Raw genomic sequence first — 17,377 nt, 5'->3', positions numbered from 1 at the left:
CATAAAATTTTATTACAGAGATTAGAGCATGCCATAGGTATTAAAGGCACTGCGCTGCGGGTTGGGTTTGAATCATATTTGTCTAATAGATTACAATTTGTTCATGTAAATGGGGAATCTTCTTCACAGACTAAAGTTAATTATGGAGTTCCACAAGGTTCTGTGCTAGGACCAAGTTTATTCACTTTATACATGCTTCCCTTAGGCAGTATTATTAGACGGTATTGCTTAAATTTTCATTGTTATGCAGATGATACCCAGCTTTATCTATCCATGAAGCCAGAGGACCACACCCAATTAGCTAACTGCATGATGTCTTACAGACATAAAGACATGGATGACCTCTAATTTCCTGCTTTTAAACTCATATAAAACTGAAGTTATTGTACTTCGCCCCACAAATCTTAGAACATGGTGTCTAACCAGATCCTTACTCTGGATGGCATTACCCTGACCTCTAGTAATACTGTGAGAAATGTTGGAGTCATTTTTGATCAGGATATGTCATTCAAAGCGCATATTAAACAAATATGTAGGACTGCTTTTTTGCATTTACGCAATATCTCTAAAATCAGAAAGGGTCTTGTCTCAGAGTGATGCTGAAAAACTAATTCATGCATTTATTTCCACTAGGCTGGACTATTGTAATTCATATTATCAGGTTTTCCTAAAAATTCCCTAAAAAGCCTTCAGTTAATTCAAATGCTGCAGCTAGAGTACTGACGGGGACTAGAAGGAGAGAGCATATCTCACCCATATTGGCCTCTCTTCATTGGCTTCCTGTTAATTCTAGAATAGAATTAAAATTCTTCTTCTTACTTATAAGGTTTTGAATAATCAGGTCCCATCTTATCTTAGGGACCTCGTAGTACCATATCACCCCAATAGAGCGCTTCGCTCTCAGACTGCAGGCTTACTTGTAGTTCCTAGGGTTTGTAAGAGTAGAATGGGAGGCAGAGCCTTCAGCTTTCAGGCTCCTCTCCTGTGGAACCAGCTCCCAATTCAGATCAGGGAGACAGACACCCTCTCTACTTTTAAGATTAGGCTTAAAACTTTCCTTTTTGCTAAAGCTTATAGTTAGGGCTGGATCAGGTGACCCTGAACCATCCCTTAGTTATGCTGCTATAGACGTAGACTGCTGGGGGGTTCCCATGATGCACTGTTTCTTTCTCTTTATGCTCTATATGCACCACTCTGCATTTAATTATTAGTGATCGATCTCTGCTCCCCTCCACAGCATGTCTTTTTCCTGGTTCTCTCCCTCAGCCCCAACCAGTCCCAGCAGAAGACTGCCCCTCCCTGAGCCTGGTTCTGCTGGAGGTTTCTTCCTGTTAAAAGGGAGTTTTTCCTTCCCACTGTAGCCAAGTGCTTGCTCACAGGGGGTCGTTTTGACCGTTGGGGTTTTACATAATTATTGTATGGCCTTGCCTTACAATATAAAGCGCCTTGGGGCAACTGTTTGTTGTGATTTGGCGCTATATAAAAAATTGATTGATTGATTGATTGATTGATGTATATGTGTATGTATATAGGTATGTGTGCATGTGTGTATGCGTATATGTATGTATGTGTATGTATATGTGTGTGTTTATATATGTGTATAATATATATATATATATATATATATATATATTTTTTTTTTTTTTTTTTTTTTCTATTTCTAGCATTTGTTTCATTTTCTTATGCCCTGTACTGTTACAAGTATTATTATTATTGCTCATCCTTGCACACGCTGTTTGATGAACATTTTCCTCTGTGTGTCTTTTAAGAGCTGACGTAACATGTGAATTTCTCCTGTGTGAGATCAATAAAGTTTATCTTATCTTATCTCGCAGCATGGCGAACTCTTCGAAGTTTTGCAAGATTTTGCAGGATTTGAAACCTCAATAGGGTGAACATACTCTCCTATTTTACTCATCCTTTTTAGATATTTAGATATACCTTTATATATTCCACCTTAGAATTGGAATATAATATATAAGATATACCTTACTGAATTTTCATATAGCAAGTGACGAGGTCTGATCTGTGTCTCCTGTAGCAAGCTCGGATCCACATCAGTTACTATAGTAATGACAGCACCACAGACTAATTTGATTTTGATTTAACCTTTATTTAACCAGCTAAGTTATTAAGAAAAAAAAAATTCTTATTTATACACCAACGGCCTGGTGAACTGCATATGTCCTGTGTGATATCACCCACCTATGGGTGTTATCAGAAAACCTATTTTTTTCAGAAAATTGGAACAGCTGGTGTGTGTAGTTTGGGCTTTTGTGTCTGTATGTTTCTCTTTCACTCACACACCTGACAACACATCCCTGTCAACACACGTCACTTCGAATATTGTTTTTCTTCTTCTTTTGATGCAAGGTGTGGTTTGATTGGAGTGGGTTGAAAACTGTGGAGCAGAGTCAGCACTGACCTGTGCACCACAGAGAGTGTGCATTTCTTTGCGTACCTCTCGTCACAGCTCCCCACTGAGCTTTAAAGCGATGTGACGTGAAAAGTCACAAAGTGCAGCCAATATCTGATTTGAGCACAGACCAAAACTGTGATTTGAATTGTGATCATTGTTCTAAAGCAGGCGATCCAAACACCTCTCCTGCAAGCACAAAACAAGCGTGTCCCATCATGCCGACTTTGTGGCTTCATGTTTTTAATCTGCATGTAGAGGTGCACAGCCTGTTCAGTGCACTGTCTGTGTGCCATTAAGCAGAGCAGGTGGTCTAAAGACCCACCGTGAGGACACGTGACCACGAGGTGAACATGATTGTCTGATTTCGGAGCTGTGATGTGTGGACAGATTATTAGCAACAGCAATTGTCTTCAAATATGCTTCTTTAAGCACCTCAGTATCGATAAACTGTGGACAACTCCTTTTCCAGAGCAAATTATTGAAGTCTCTATTTACACTGGATTAATAAAACCTCAGGTAAGTTCTACAGATCATTTTGCAGAAAGTGATAGGAATTTTTACTGACACATGAATGTGTACTCAGTTAAAGTGACTGATGTGGCATTCAGATGGGATAAAATTACTAAAGGCCCCCTGACACTTGCACGATTTTGATCGGTGCACTTGCACGCACATAGTTGTGATGATCCCACACGCTGTGTTCCCAGCTGGACGCCGTGTTTTGTTTCACTGGCTGCCACACATTGTGCGCTGGATGCTGCGTATATAAAATAATTATTTTGTAGCGGATTAATCATTTTCTCTGCTAGTTGACTGTTGGAAACAGCTCTAATCACTTCCTGAATCACAGCTCCAGCCGCAGCTGCTCTCTGTCTTGCTCACGTGCTGAACGAGCTGGAGAAAGCATTTGGAGCCGTCTAAAAAGGGAATTATTTGTCATGTTTACATTGTCATGGCTTGGAAAAACAGTTGCGTGTGCTTTCCTTTTTGTGTGCAGCTGTAAAAGTATGTTTGTGATAGATTTAACATCTCATTATAGTCCTTCAGACGAGCTGCGCTCTGATGTGGTGCACTGACGCACACTGTTCACTTCTTTACTCGACTTGACGAGCTGCATGTAGTGTTGGCAGCCAGACTGCACAACGTTGCACGACATTTATGTGTGAAAGATTTTTTGAGCATTTCAAAATTCTCTTTGCACAATTGCACGCACCAGTGCCCCTCTCGTGTTCAGTCTACACCCGTTAACGACATGTTTACTCTCCTGCATGACACAGTGCATGCATCAAAGTCGTGCAAGTGTCAGGGGGCCTTTATAAACACTGGTAATAATTTCTCCCCCCTGCCCATAGGAAATGAATAGTTCTGTAGACGCTCATCTGCTTCCTGTTACGGAATCCAGGGATAAGCACCAGGCACCAGTGGGCAGCGGGCTGTCCCTGTGATCATGTTATGATGCACATGAACTCTAGATATGTCCATCAGGCTGAATTTAGTGCTGCTTCACACTGTAAGGGGCTGAGCACAACCCTTGGCACACCTCCTGTGAGTGCCCAAATACATCTTCTGCCTTGACAATTTGGTGCCAAGTCCTCCTGAGCAAGCACACCGCTCACCAAAAGTCAGGAAAGGTCTTTGTTTTTGCCAGAGCTCTGTGGACTCCATGAAAATTGGACACAGGCAAGCAGTGAGCCTGCACCAAGCCAGACGTGAGGTTGAGAGTCTGACAAAGCTACAGAACATTTGAACGTTTGTGAAACTGGCACAAGCTGAAGCTTTCCTGTTTGCCTGAGTTGTGCTGATCTGTGCCAAACAGTGTGCCAACCTTTCCTCAAACCCTCAAGCTGTGCTGAGACACTGCTTGTTAAAACTGGCAAGGTTTAAATGTCATGAAATGAAATGATTGATGTGGTATGTCCTGTTAACTATTCACGTTGAAAGTCTGCTAATTAAACCACATGAAATGACTGAAGTGATCAATCATTTCCACTATAAAATTTCATTGTCACTGAAATCAGATCAAAAATTGTCTTGTTTCTGCATAATAGGTTGCTTTGACACTGGGCCGAAGCATTTGTTTTGGCTTTTTGAAAAACATACATTGATTAGGGCCCCTTCACACAGAAACCGGAAGACAAGCCGTGAACCAAAAGCAAAATGGGGAACCGCAAAACATTCCACGTGCCATCCTGAGGAATGCACGGTTGGACAGGCGTGCTAAAAAACGTTGTTGTGGTTTCATGCACGCTCATGTTCACGTGCATGAACACAGTGAGAGCATGTGGAAAGTCGAGCACACAGCAGCGGAGGACAAAAATAAAAAAAAAAACACCACAATTTATAATACTTGATTCCTGTTAACAAGAGCGGATTTAACCTCCGCCTAGATGTACACCAGGAAGTAATGAGATGACGTGGATTACTGTTCGCTCGTGCATGTTTGTTACATGAATTACCTGATGCACTCAGGCCGGCCGGCTCCCGTGTCATGAAGAGATGACGCTCGCGTTGTGAACACATCAGCAGTGATCCTCTGCAAATGTGATCTGTGTTTTAACTATTACAATGTTGGAAAATCCTGCAGTGACACGCGCCCCTGGTTAAGCTCTATGTACCGGCTCGGGCCTGCATGGCATGATATTCAGCAGCTTTTCGGTGTGCTGATGCGACGGGCAGCTGAAGCAATATGTTTTAATTTATTCCCATGCGAGGACAGCATGCCGACGTCCGTCCTTCACGCTGTGGGTATGTGAGATCATATGCTGCAAGCTACTACAGGTGTTTCCCAGCTTTAACTTGCGAGCACCGATATCTGAACAGCTGCAGGTTGCTCAGATGCTGGCCAGTCTTCATGAGAGTGTGAGCGCTCGCACACACGTTTGGTATCCAGCTGAGGTGCAGCTGGTCCAGCACCAAACTCTGCGACCTTCAGCCATAGTTGACAATGTTGGATTCATGGTGTATGTGTGTATGTGTGTGGTGGGGGGGGGAACAACACACTCCACAAGCCATTTGTGTTGGCGGGGGGTAGGTGGACGATGACAACACACTCCACTTGTGTGCGTGGGATGGGGGGGACCAGCACAGTTACACCCATGTGTGTTTGCTCGGTGACGCCACTTTCGTGTGGCACTTGGACACTTTTCAGACAGGACGAATGTGATCGCCTGCTCTCCGCTATCGTACCAGGTGTGTAAATAGCCCCGCCTTTTCTAAGTGTGCAGCGAACAGTGTTAGATTTTTGTGTGTGACACCTGGAATTTGGCCGGCACCTGCCGAGACTGGGATTGAATGAGCACACAGGGCATTCGCTGTCTTTCGGGCCGCTTGTGTGCGTGAATGTTGTGGCGACAGGTGTACAAGGCATTTGAGGCATCTCCGATTTTTCATGAATGGCATGCAGTTCCTCCTTCGTGCGCTAGTCGGCTTCATTTGTGTTATGTAGGAAGGGGCCCTTTAGAGTCTATGCACCTGCACTCCACACATTGCTTATCCACCATAGCTACAATAGTGTTTTTTACAGCATGAATGAAAATCTTTGTTTTGGCTACATCAAAGTCGATCAGTAATTTGACTCAGTATTATTTATTTCCAGTGAAATAAATGCCATTTGTAAAATGACTGTGATCATTTAAAGTGTAGGTGACATGATATGTAATGTCTTTTTGAGTATTTAAGACTTTTATAAATGTGGATACGTTTTCATCAGACTAAACACGATCTCACTGAAACGGACAGGTAAGTCTATATTATTTACTACTTGTGCGAATGATTTTAATATTTAATAATAACGTGTTACACTCAAGACTGTGGAGATGATAGTGGACTTAAGGAGAAACCCACCATCACCCCCCTCCCCCCATCCCCAACAACACTGTGCTTACTGTGGTTACTTTCCGGTTGCTGGGATCCACCATTCTCAAGATCTGAAGTGGACCTCCCACATAGGCTCTATCTGTTTGGTTTCCTTTTGCCTCCAAACGTGACAGGCACAGATTTAAACGAACTGTCAGGTCTGCAAACAAACAAAAAAAAAAATCATTGGAGCCAGCTTGCCCTCAATCCAGGACTTATACTGGTCCAGCTGGTAAAATCTCTGCAGACCCCTCACACACTGTTTAAACTCCTCCTTTCTGGTCGATGTTACAGAGCTCTGTACGTCAGAACAACGAGACACAGGAACAGTTTCTTTCTACAGGTCATCACACTGATGAACAATTTCACCTGACAAAAAACTCACTAATTCATATACCTCATATACACCTTCAGTCTGTCTGTTTGCATACATTTTTATTGCACATTTTATTTTTTTTGTACATTTTTACTCTGAATTATTCAGTGTTTACCGTACCGTTTTGCCGTACAGAGAGAGTGCAGCTCAAACCGGAGTCAAATTCCTTGTATATTTCTAGATGCTTGGCGAATAAAAGCTATTCTGATTAAATTAAAGTGCTGCTCCATGATTTCCATAAATAAGGTACCAGTTGAGACATTGTTTTTCTTGACACTGCAGGTCCGTTATTCCGCAGCCCCTGTGAGCTGCTTCCTGTGGGGTTGGGACATCCAGTGCAGGCCATGCTGAAGAGCTTCACTGCCATGTCAGGCTGTTCCAGCAGGGGGACGACCAGCCTCCCCCACGAAGTCCACGTCATTAACCTCAGAGGCCGTGCAGCTGAGAGACTGTTGAATACCCCAGTCGAAGTGAGTCATTCTTAAAACACACTATCTCAAGCTCTCTTTTCTCAAAGTCCAACAAAGCTCTTCCAAACAGGGACAGTATGATCGTATGATTGACGGAGCAGGAGTATCTGCTGCACCACTGTTCTTGGACTGCAAAATCAGCTGTACTGTCATTGAACTCATCCAGGAAGTGTGAGGTTCACTTCTGATATTGTCACAATCCCTCACTGGAGGTTTTTTTATACAAGGATTTGTACGTTGCAGAGAAAAGGTATGCACGTCGCATCGAACAAGGGTTACAAAAGTTAAACAGCATCATAAGTCCTTCTGCTGCTTCTTTTGTCACACCTGTGACAGATGAGGACGACTCCTGCTGCAGTCCTTGCACGTGTAGGTATAGTCAGTAATGATACTCAGGCATGAGGACAACTAGTGCAGCATTTCCAACTAAGTTGTTCTATCTTTCCGCATTAATAGCGTGGATACTTCCTGACCACGGTAGAGTGTGTATGTGTTAAAGACGTATAGGTACTACTGCCAGTCTAACGAAGAGGGCAGGAGTCCTGAAAACAGGATATGTCAAACAATGGCAGATGTATTTTAGGGAATTTTGTGGAGAGGAGGTTTTTGGGTCAGAGCAGAATTGGCTGAATTATTGTGGTTATCTAGACTTGGGTATTTCAACCACCAGTGCAGATTTGTTGTTTTTCTTTTTCCTTTTTTATAAGATTGGCCAATGGCTGATATAATGATATATATTTTTTGTTTTTAATATATGTGATACGGTGCAGGAATTTTATAATATAGCATTAAACTGAGTTGAAAGATGCATATTTCAAGCTTACTGCTTTCTCCGAGGTAATGCATTCAGTATTAGTAGATTTCATAATTCATGCATTCCCATTGTTGCAAGGCACCCAGCTGCCTGCAGATCGACACTGGGGATGCTCCAGCATCATTTCACAGAAGCCACCCTGACAAGATAACCTCCACATTGTGACTGCAGACAGTTGTATCTCAGTTGTTCAGACTGCAGTTGTTCAATGTCAACAGTCAGTGGTCATCACTTGGAACCAGATCAGGTGAATAGGGTTGGTTTAGCCTGAGTTCACAAATGTGCCTGTTGGAACAAGTGCATGGTCTCTGAGGAAATATGTACCACTGTAACTTAGAAGGCCAGCAAAATGTTCACAGGTAGCTATTGGACCACTTTGTAGAAAGTCCAAATGGATGATGTTTTGGCTATCCCAGAAACTGGTGACCATGGTCATCCTGGTGGACTTTGAGGCCCTGAAGGTTCTGATCTTTGCCTATTCAGGCAATTTCTTCTTGCAAGCCAGTTTGCTGTTGCTATTTTCTTTTTCCTCAGAACATTAAGTTGCAGTGTACTTTTATGTCTGTACTTGTAATCATAACACTGTACTCTGTTCTATTTTAATATTCTGAAGTAGTTTATGACATATCAGATGTAGCAGAAAATGGACAACACTCAGCATGTTACATCTTAAGGTGCTTTGATGGATTGAGTAAACTGATTAGTAACTGATTGAAATAATTTGTACGGTGGCAAATGCTGCTTAATCTGTCGGTCTCTGGTAGATTTGGGGCTCTGTTGGATGGAGGATGTCACATTTCCACTGGCAACACAAAGAGCTGCGTTCAGTAGAACAATTTTCTCAGTTTCAAGACGTATGAGGTCTGCGAGAAAAGAAACCGACATTTAAAAAAAAAAACTATATGGATTTGAATCACGTGTGATTACATCAGCCAAGCTTGACCCCTCGTGCGCATGCGTGAGTTTTTTCATGCCTGTCAGTGACGTCATTCACCTGTGAGCACGCCTTGTGGAAGGAGTGGTCCAGCCCCCTCGTCGGAATTCCTTTGTCTGAGAAGTTGCTGAGAGACTGGCGCTGTGCTTGATCAAAATTTTTTCAAAAACTGTGAGGCACATCCGAGTGGACACCAGTCGAGAAATTCAGCTGATTTTCGGTGAAAATTGTAACGGCTGATGAGAGATTTTGGATTGTTTCTATCGCTGTAAGGACTTCCCACGGAGTGGGATGTCGCGCAGCCCTCCGAGGCGACGTCGTCATCCTGTTTCAAGCTGAAAACCTCCAAATTTAAGCCTCTGTTGACCCAGGACGTCATGAGAGAACAGGCGCGGCGCGCCCGCCACAGGAAAAACACCTCCGTGTTGATAACCATTTGTAAAATCCAGGCGGCTTTTTGTGTTTTTCAGCTGAGTGAGTATCTGAGAACTTGTTTAACAGCAGGGCATGTTCCAACTTGTCCTTGAGGCTTCCAACGGAGGTGTTTTTCCTGTGGCGGGCGCGCCAATCCGTCCGCACATCTTTCATTAAAAAATCTTAAAATCTTAAAAACAGTGGAATGTCCGGATAAACTGCTGATTCCGACCTTTTCTGAAAGTTCTCTGTTCTCTCACGACGTCCTGGGTCAACAGAGGCTTAAATTTGGAGGTTTTCAGCTTGAAACAGGATGATGACGTCGCCTCGGAGCGCTGCGCGACATCCCGCTCCGTGGGAAGTCCTTACAGCGTTATAAACAATCCAAAATCTCTCATCAGCCGTTAAAATTTTCACCGAAAACCAGCTGAATTTCTCGAATGGTGTGCCTAACAGTTTTTGAAAAAGTTTTGATCAAGCACAGCGCCAGTCTCTCAGCAACCTCTCAGACAAAGGAATTCCGACGAGGGGGCTGGACCACTCCTTCCACAAGGCGTGCTCACAGGCGAATGACGTCACCGACAGGCGTGAAAAAACTCTCGCATGCCCACGAGGGTTCAAGCTTGGCTGATATAATCACACGTGATTCAAATCCATATGGTTTTTTAAAAAAAATAATAAGGTCGGATACTTTTCTCGCAGACCTCGTATATGCAGGCTGGGGGGACCTGGATTTTAGCGGGACTCACTAAGGTCTGAAGGCAAACATTGCTGTAATCTGGCTAGCTCGGGGTCACGACGTCATGCTTTGTCACTATCACCCTGTCACACCTTGACGATTTAGCCAGTGTATGCTGACCATATTAGAAATGCTGGGCATACGCGGGCCTACGTCAATAAGTTATGGATAGGGGTTTTTTTCTACGTTAAGAGCACGTTGAAGCACGCTGATGTACAGTACATCATAATACGCTGGGTACTTGCGCAATATTTTCATGCATATGCAATATTTTCATGCATGCACAATATTTTTGATGTATGCCAGCGTACAACTTATGCATCCCGCACATGGGGGCCAAAGTTGCAGGTAAGTTATGTAATTGTTGACACGCATTTCTTGTAATTTACTCATTAGTCAAAATATCTCCATTGATGCTGTCCATTGATTGGCTGAAAGCTGCAGTCCTCATGCAAACAGACTGTTTCATTCACTCACAGAGTAAATGTAAAGCCTTAATTTTATTGACAAGAACTTACCCATATAAAGTGTCCTGATTTTGGAAAACCACGTCTGAAAAAAAATGTAATTCCTTGTCAAGGCTGGAAACGTAGCATTTTAAAACACGTCCCTCAGTGGTTTAACTTATTAGTTGTTGGGGGTCACGAATATAATTCATTTGACTATCTGATTCTCCACTCTGCCTATGATGCTACGTATTGTCAGGGACAGAAGAATGCAAATCAGTCATGTTATTTGTTACTGTTTATAGGCCCATATTCTGAATTTTTAGAAGAATTTGGTGCGTTCATCTCTAACTTGTCAACTAGTGCAGATAACATTTTGATTATTGGTGACTTTAACATTCATATAAATAAGCTCTCTGATCCCTTTTGCAAATCATTTATGGAAACTGTGGATGCATTAGGATTTCAGCAATGCATTCAGGACTCGACGCACATTAGTGGAAATACCCTGGATTTGGTTCTCGCATGTGGTATTGCTGTCACGAATGTCGACATCTTGCCTGTTGCATCAGTGGTCTCTGACCACTCACTTAATAGGTTTACATTTACAGTGCCGCGTTTAGTGGAGCAACAACCTTGTCTATTATTGCGGCAATGCATTAAGCCCTCAACTATGACTGAACTCAAAGCTAGACTGCCTGATATTTTAGCTTCAAGTTTGGAGAATGCTCAGTCAGTAGACAGTCTTGTGGATAGTTTAAATTCAGCACTCAAAACTACACTTGATAAGATTGTGCCACCTCTGTTAAGGCCACGCCTTCCCAAGACACAGTCACATTGGTTCAGTGGTTACTTGCATGACCTCAGGCAGAAGGCTGAAGGTTTGGAATGGAAATGGCGTAGTTCCAAATTAGAGGTGTTCCACCTTTCGTGGCGTGATACTATCTTAGATTATAAGCATGCATTATTGGCTACAAAGTGGACCTATTATTCTGATTTGATCAGTAGAAACAAACATAACTCAAAGTTTTTGTTCGACACGGTAGCATTACTCATTCATGGACGCTTAGCAGCTGACTTGACTTGCGTTTGATACCATGGATCATCATATTTTATTTGATAGACTGGAGAATTATATTGGGATTACTGGAAGTGCCCTTGTGTGGTTGACATCATACTTGTCCAGTCATTCTTACTGCGTTTTGTACAATAACACTACCTCTAACCTTAGTGACAGGAGGTTTGGGGTTCCACAGGGATCCGTCTTAGGCCCCCTGCTTTTCTCCCTTTATGTAACACCCCTTGGGCACATATTGCGTCATTTTGGGATTGCCTTTCATTGCTATGCTGATGATACTCAGTTGTACATGCCGATAACTGCTGGTAATCACATTCACATAAAATCCTTCGAAGATTGCCTTGCATCGGTGAGAAGCTGAATGTCTAGTAACTTCCTACTTTTAAACTGTGATTAAACTGAAATGATGGCTCTTGGTCCAGCAAGGCATCGGCATCAATTTGACCAACTAGCGCTTAGCTTAGGTTCATGTGTTATGCATCATACGGACAAAGTGAGGAAGCTTGGGGTAATTTTTTATCCTACATTGTCCTTTGACTTCCACATTAGAGACACTACGAGCACTGCTTTCCTCAATCTGCGAAATGTAAAGAAGATTCTTCCCATCCTCTCTATGGCTGATGCTGAGATGCTGATTCATGCATCTATCTCTTCTAGATTGGACTATTGTAATGCTCTGTTTTCTGGTTTAGAGCAGTCCAGCATTAGGGGTCTCCAATTGGTTCAAAATGCTGCAGCCAGACTCTTGACATGAAGCAGAAAGTTTGACCACATTACGCCCATTTTGGCATCCCTTCACTGGCTTCCTGTCTCTGCGAGATCAGATTTTAAGATTTTGTTACTGGCCTATAAAATTGTTCACGGGCTGGCACCTCCCTACCTGGCTGACCTGGTTAAGCTCTATGTACTGGCTCGGGCCTGCTTTCTCAGGGTGCAGGATTTCTCTGTGTTCCTAGGGTGAATAAAAAGTCTGCGGGTCACAGAGTTTTCCCTTATCGTGCCCCTGTTCTGTGGAACGATCTCTCTAAGCACATAAGGCAGTCTGATTCTGTGGAAACTTTGAAATCAAGACTTAAGACCCATTTGGTTCTGTTGGTGGTAGAAACACATACCAAGCCAGTTACGACCCATACCATACCATGCTGTGCAGTACTTACCCGAACCACTTGGTGGGAATGGGGCTGTTAGCATACACTGGCTAAATCGTGAAGATGTGACAGTTGCATAATTTATTTGACGTATGCCAGCATTTTTAATACGGTTGACATATGCTGACTAAATTGTCAAGGTGTGACATGGTCCTGTGCTTGTGCAGTGACAGTGTCCTCTCCACTGTACTGACTTTCACTGTGGCTGCAACGCACAGGACAGCAAAAAAAAAAAAAAAAGAAGTTATTTCTCCGCGATGCTTTCTCACCAAGAGAAACTGCTGAGTTTGTTCTGATGTCCATATCCACACACACAGCTGTGCACACGCACACAGTCTTTCTTCAGTGAAGTCTGACTTTGGCTAAATAAACAGCCACGCTGCGTGGTGTTGTGTTGGGAGCTGTCCTCTCTCCCCCTGGTGCAGAATGTCCAATCAAGCCCAGTCTGAAGCATTGGGCAGCCACAGGATATGAAAGCATGAGTATCCTAGAAATGATAAAGTACAGGACAAAATGGTGAACAAAAAGCCGCTTTCTGTGTGATGTCTGATGGTGAAAGGAAACCCAAAACCTCCCAACAGACTTGCTGGACATCAGCTGCCAAAGGAACGCATTGAATGAATGGAAAAATGACTTGGGAAAATGGGAATGGGAAAACGGACACAAACTGATATGAAAAGTTTTATATAATAGTCATATGTTTTCCCAATTCTTCATAGTGTGACAGACACTTTAGAACAGTGGTGCATGTTTGACAACACAAACTCAGTCATACGTCTTATATAATGTGGACGTAGAGATTCAGTTGCTTGTTCCCTTACCTACAGCCTTGGTAGAAGAAGGTCATCGAGTCTCTTGTTGAGACAAGCTGGCCTTGCAGATGCTCATGCTCATGCTTCTAATGGAGGATGGCATTAGTGATTAGATAAGATATTCTAAAGGACGCTCAGACACTGACCACTTCCACTCTGGCCTTTCAACACAGAACTCCCTAAAAGTTTGCATGTTTGGATTTCTACAAGGCTGCATTGGAGGATGTGCAGCACGTCAGAGTGTGGGCTCATGGACACCGTATGACCGTGATATTTCCTGGTGAGATGTAGGGATAATCCAAGTATAAAACCTACCTCACAGCAACAGCTTGCAGGTTGAAAGGGGATCTCAAAGTATTTAACACTCTAAAATATGACAGTTGTGGTTTGTAAAGGACGTCCTTTGAAAAGCCTGGATAAAAAAGAACCAGTTTGTTAAAATATCCTCTGTAGGGGTGGGAAAAAGTGATTCTTAGATGCATTGCGATGTGGACGATTCTGAATACATTAAAAAATGTCAGTTTATTTTAGAAATATTAATTTCGGGGGCAGGAATATGTCTGTGGGCCGCTATTAATGAGCACTTTTCACATTCCTTATTAAACCTGTGTTTCTACTTTTAGTAACGCCATTTCTTTAAGCGTTAATATACTTTCTATGTAAGTACATTTGCTATAATGCTTCTTTACAGCTTCTCTCTTTGTAAAAACTGAGTGAGAAAGTGTACAGTGCATCTGCAGTTTCAACTCCATGTGAATGAAGAGAGGAAGAACCTGAAGCTGTTCTGGGGCTGTATGAGGCACAAAACAGGCCAGGAAGCATCTAGTGACAAGTTCTGGCTCCATCTAAACATAGTTTTTAACTTAAAAATCCAAAACCAAGCCAAATGTGTATGTAAAGGTGCACTTGTTTGCGCAGGTAAAGTAAATCTTTGCTTGTATTTTCACTGTCTGTCAGCCTATTGGAGGCTGAGTTGATGCCTCCACTAACAATAGACTCATTCTGTTGTTTCATAAAGAATGAAGGAAGAATCTGTATAGATATGCTGAGTATCATGGCTGATACACCACTTTTTTTCATTTTAATATGCATGAGCAGATTTCACGTGCCATGATTTCTGTAGGCGACTGTCAACAAATTAGCAGTGCCTCAAAGTCTCACCATTATCAGAAAATGCATTCCTGTTTTAATTATTGTGGCATAAGTACAAAGTGCATTAGTGCAGCATAACCAATACACATGTGCACTGAGATGAGGTGCACATAAAAGCAGAAAGAAGTTGCAGATGTGAGTCATTTTTTTCTAGTGGTAATAATCCAAACATGGAGTCAATCTGAAGCCTCACTTACACAGGCTGTTTTAGCAGATGGGCTGGATAGCAACATCCATCCTTGGTTTTAGATTTTAAATTGGTGAATGAGAGCCACACGGGTGCTGGTATGGCTGAACTGTTAAAAATGTGTTAATAAATGTATTGTGGATCATTACAAATAGTTTGATTTGCAAAGTACCAAGTAATCCGAGAGTAAGTGAAAAATAGAGAAATCCTGTCACTAAAAATAAATAAATAAATAACAGGCATTGATCCTCTACCAGAGGCCTGGGAATTTGAGGGTTCTAAGAATTTGCGCTGTTCTTCAGACTGCACTCTTCTGGGCTGAGCCCTCTGATGTTGTGCCTAGAATCTGTTGGAGCCACCTTTCCAGTTTGGGGTTTACAGCTCCTAGTGCTCCTATTATCACTGGGACCACAGTCAGACTGATGGCATCCCTGAATTCAGAGTAATGGACTGTTCACAACCAAAATCCACTGGGCAATATTTATCCCACAACTATAACCTAATGTGCAATATTTTATTTTATTCCTTTTGAAATAATAGTCATTGGTGCAACACCTGTTTAATCCACATAACGCACTTATCTGTGCAATATCCACTGTGTTAGAATACACGTGTGCAATAACTGCTGTTCACTATTCCTGATTAAGCTGAGACATTATACAAATAATGACTGTTTGAGTTCAATGGTACAAATATTTCATGAGGTAAAATATTAGTTCCATTGAAAGAATGTAAAAAATTCATTATTTGTTTTATATAATGGCTAAAATAGATCCTTGTCATTTAATATTATAATTTATAAACAGAAAAGGGACTTACATTTTGGTGCGTCACTGCACTGACTTTGTGTACTTCCAAAAAAAAAAAAAAAAATTAAGAAAGACTTTGTCCTCACCAATGAAACACATCAGAAATTTGTCCAGCTTTGGTGCATCGCTGCTGCTCTGACATCAACAATCCAACACAAACTTTAAATAGGAGTACAAAAATAATTTTGACGATATAGTCTGCAATGCTGTGCACCAACTTTGTGTACTTCCAAAAAAAAAAAGAGAAAAGAACAAAAAAAAAGTGTACTTACTCAGTGCAGTGAAAAAAAGATCATGTCAGAAATTAGTCCAGCTTTTCATTCTAACTTCCTCCTAACAGCTCTTCATGCCTGCAGAAGGCTTACAGCGCAGTGGATTTGTTTTGTGTATGCGCACACATGTTCAAAGAAGCTTGTCTGATGCTACCGCACATGATTCAAATCCATATAGTTTTAAAAAATAAAAAGGTCAAATACTTTTCTAACAGACCTCTTGTATATATATATATATATATATATATATATGTATATATATATATATATATATATATATATATATATATATATATATATATATATATATATATATATATATATACGAGGGCTGTCCATAAAGTATAGGTCCTTTTTATTTTTTTCAAAAACTATATGGATTTCATTCATATGTTTTTACGTCAGACATGCATGAACCCTCGTGCGCATGCATGAGTTTTTCCACGCCTGTCGGTGACGTCATTCGCCTGTGAGCACTCCTTGTGGGAGGAGTCGTCCAGCCCCTCGTCGGAATTCCTTTGTCTGAGAAGTTGCTGAGAGACTGGCGCTTTGTTTGATCAAAATTTTTTCTAAACCTGTGAGACACATCGAAGTGGACATGGTTCGAAAAATTAAGCTGGTTTTCAGTGAAAATTTTAACGGCTGATGAGAAATTTTGAGGTGACACTGTCGCTTTAAGGACTTCCCACGGTGCGAGACGTCGCGCCGTCATCAGCCTGTTTCAAGCTGAAAACCTCCACATTTCAGGCTCTATTGATCCAGGACGTCGTGAGAGAACAGAGAAGTTTCAGAAGAAGTCGGTTTCAGCATTTTATCCGGATATTCCACTGTTAAAGGAGATTTTTTTAATGAAAGACGTGCGGAGCGGCGGCACAGGAAAAACACCTCCGTGTTGATAACCATTTGCAAAATCCAGGCGGCTTTTGATGGCTTTCAGTGGAGTGAGTATATGAGAAATTGTTTAACAGCTGGACATGTTCCAACTTGTCCTTAAGGCTTCCAACAGAGGTGTTTTTCCTGTGGCGGAGCGTTGCGGCGGCTGCGAGCCGACGCGCGGACCCGTCCGCACGTCTTTCATTAAAAAAATCTCCTTTAACAGTGGAATATCCGGATAAAATGCTGAAACCGACTTCTTCTGAAACTTCTCTGTTCTCTCACGACGTCCTGGATCAATAGAGCCTGAAATGTGGAGGTTTTCAGCTTGAAACAGGCTGACGACGGCGCCTGAGAGCGCTGTGCGACGTCTCGCACTGTGGGAAGTCCTTAAAGCGACAGTGTCACCTCAAAATCTCTCATCAGCCGTTAAAATTTTCACTGAAAACCAGCTTAATTTTTCGAACCATGTCCACTTCGATGTGTCTCACAGGTTTAGAAAAAATTTTGATCAAACAAAGCGCCAGTCTCTCAGCAACTTCTCAGACAAAGGAATTCCGACGAGGGGCTGGACGACTC

General features: G+C 42.1%; 1 protein-coding gene across 1 annotated transcript in view; it reads left to right on the top strand.

The window, feature by feature from the left end:
* tgfbr3 (transforming growth factor, beta receptor III) overlaps window positions 1-17,377 on the top strand; it is a 271,094-nt gene that overhangs the window by 75,078 nt on the left and 178,639 nt on the right. The window contains exon 2 of the mRNA XM_034179237.1: window positions 6,933-7,120. Coding sequence (XP_034035128.1) covers window positions 6,933-7,120 — 188 coding nt within the window. The remainder of the gene's footprint in view (window positions 1-6,932; window positions 7,121-17,377) is intronic.

This window comes from Thalassophryne amazonica, chromosome 10 (genome assembly GCF_902500255.1).
Source record: "Thalassophryne amazonica chromosome 10, fThaAma1.1, whole genome shotgun sequence".
Taxonomy (NCBI): domain Eukaryota; kingdom Metazoa; phylum Chordata; class Actinopteri; order Batrachoidiformes; family Batrachoididae; genus Thalassophryne; species Thalassophryne amazonica.
This window is presented reverse-complemented; position numbering and strand designations above follow the sequence as displayed.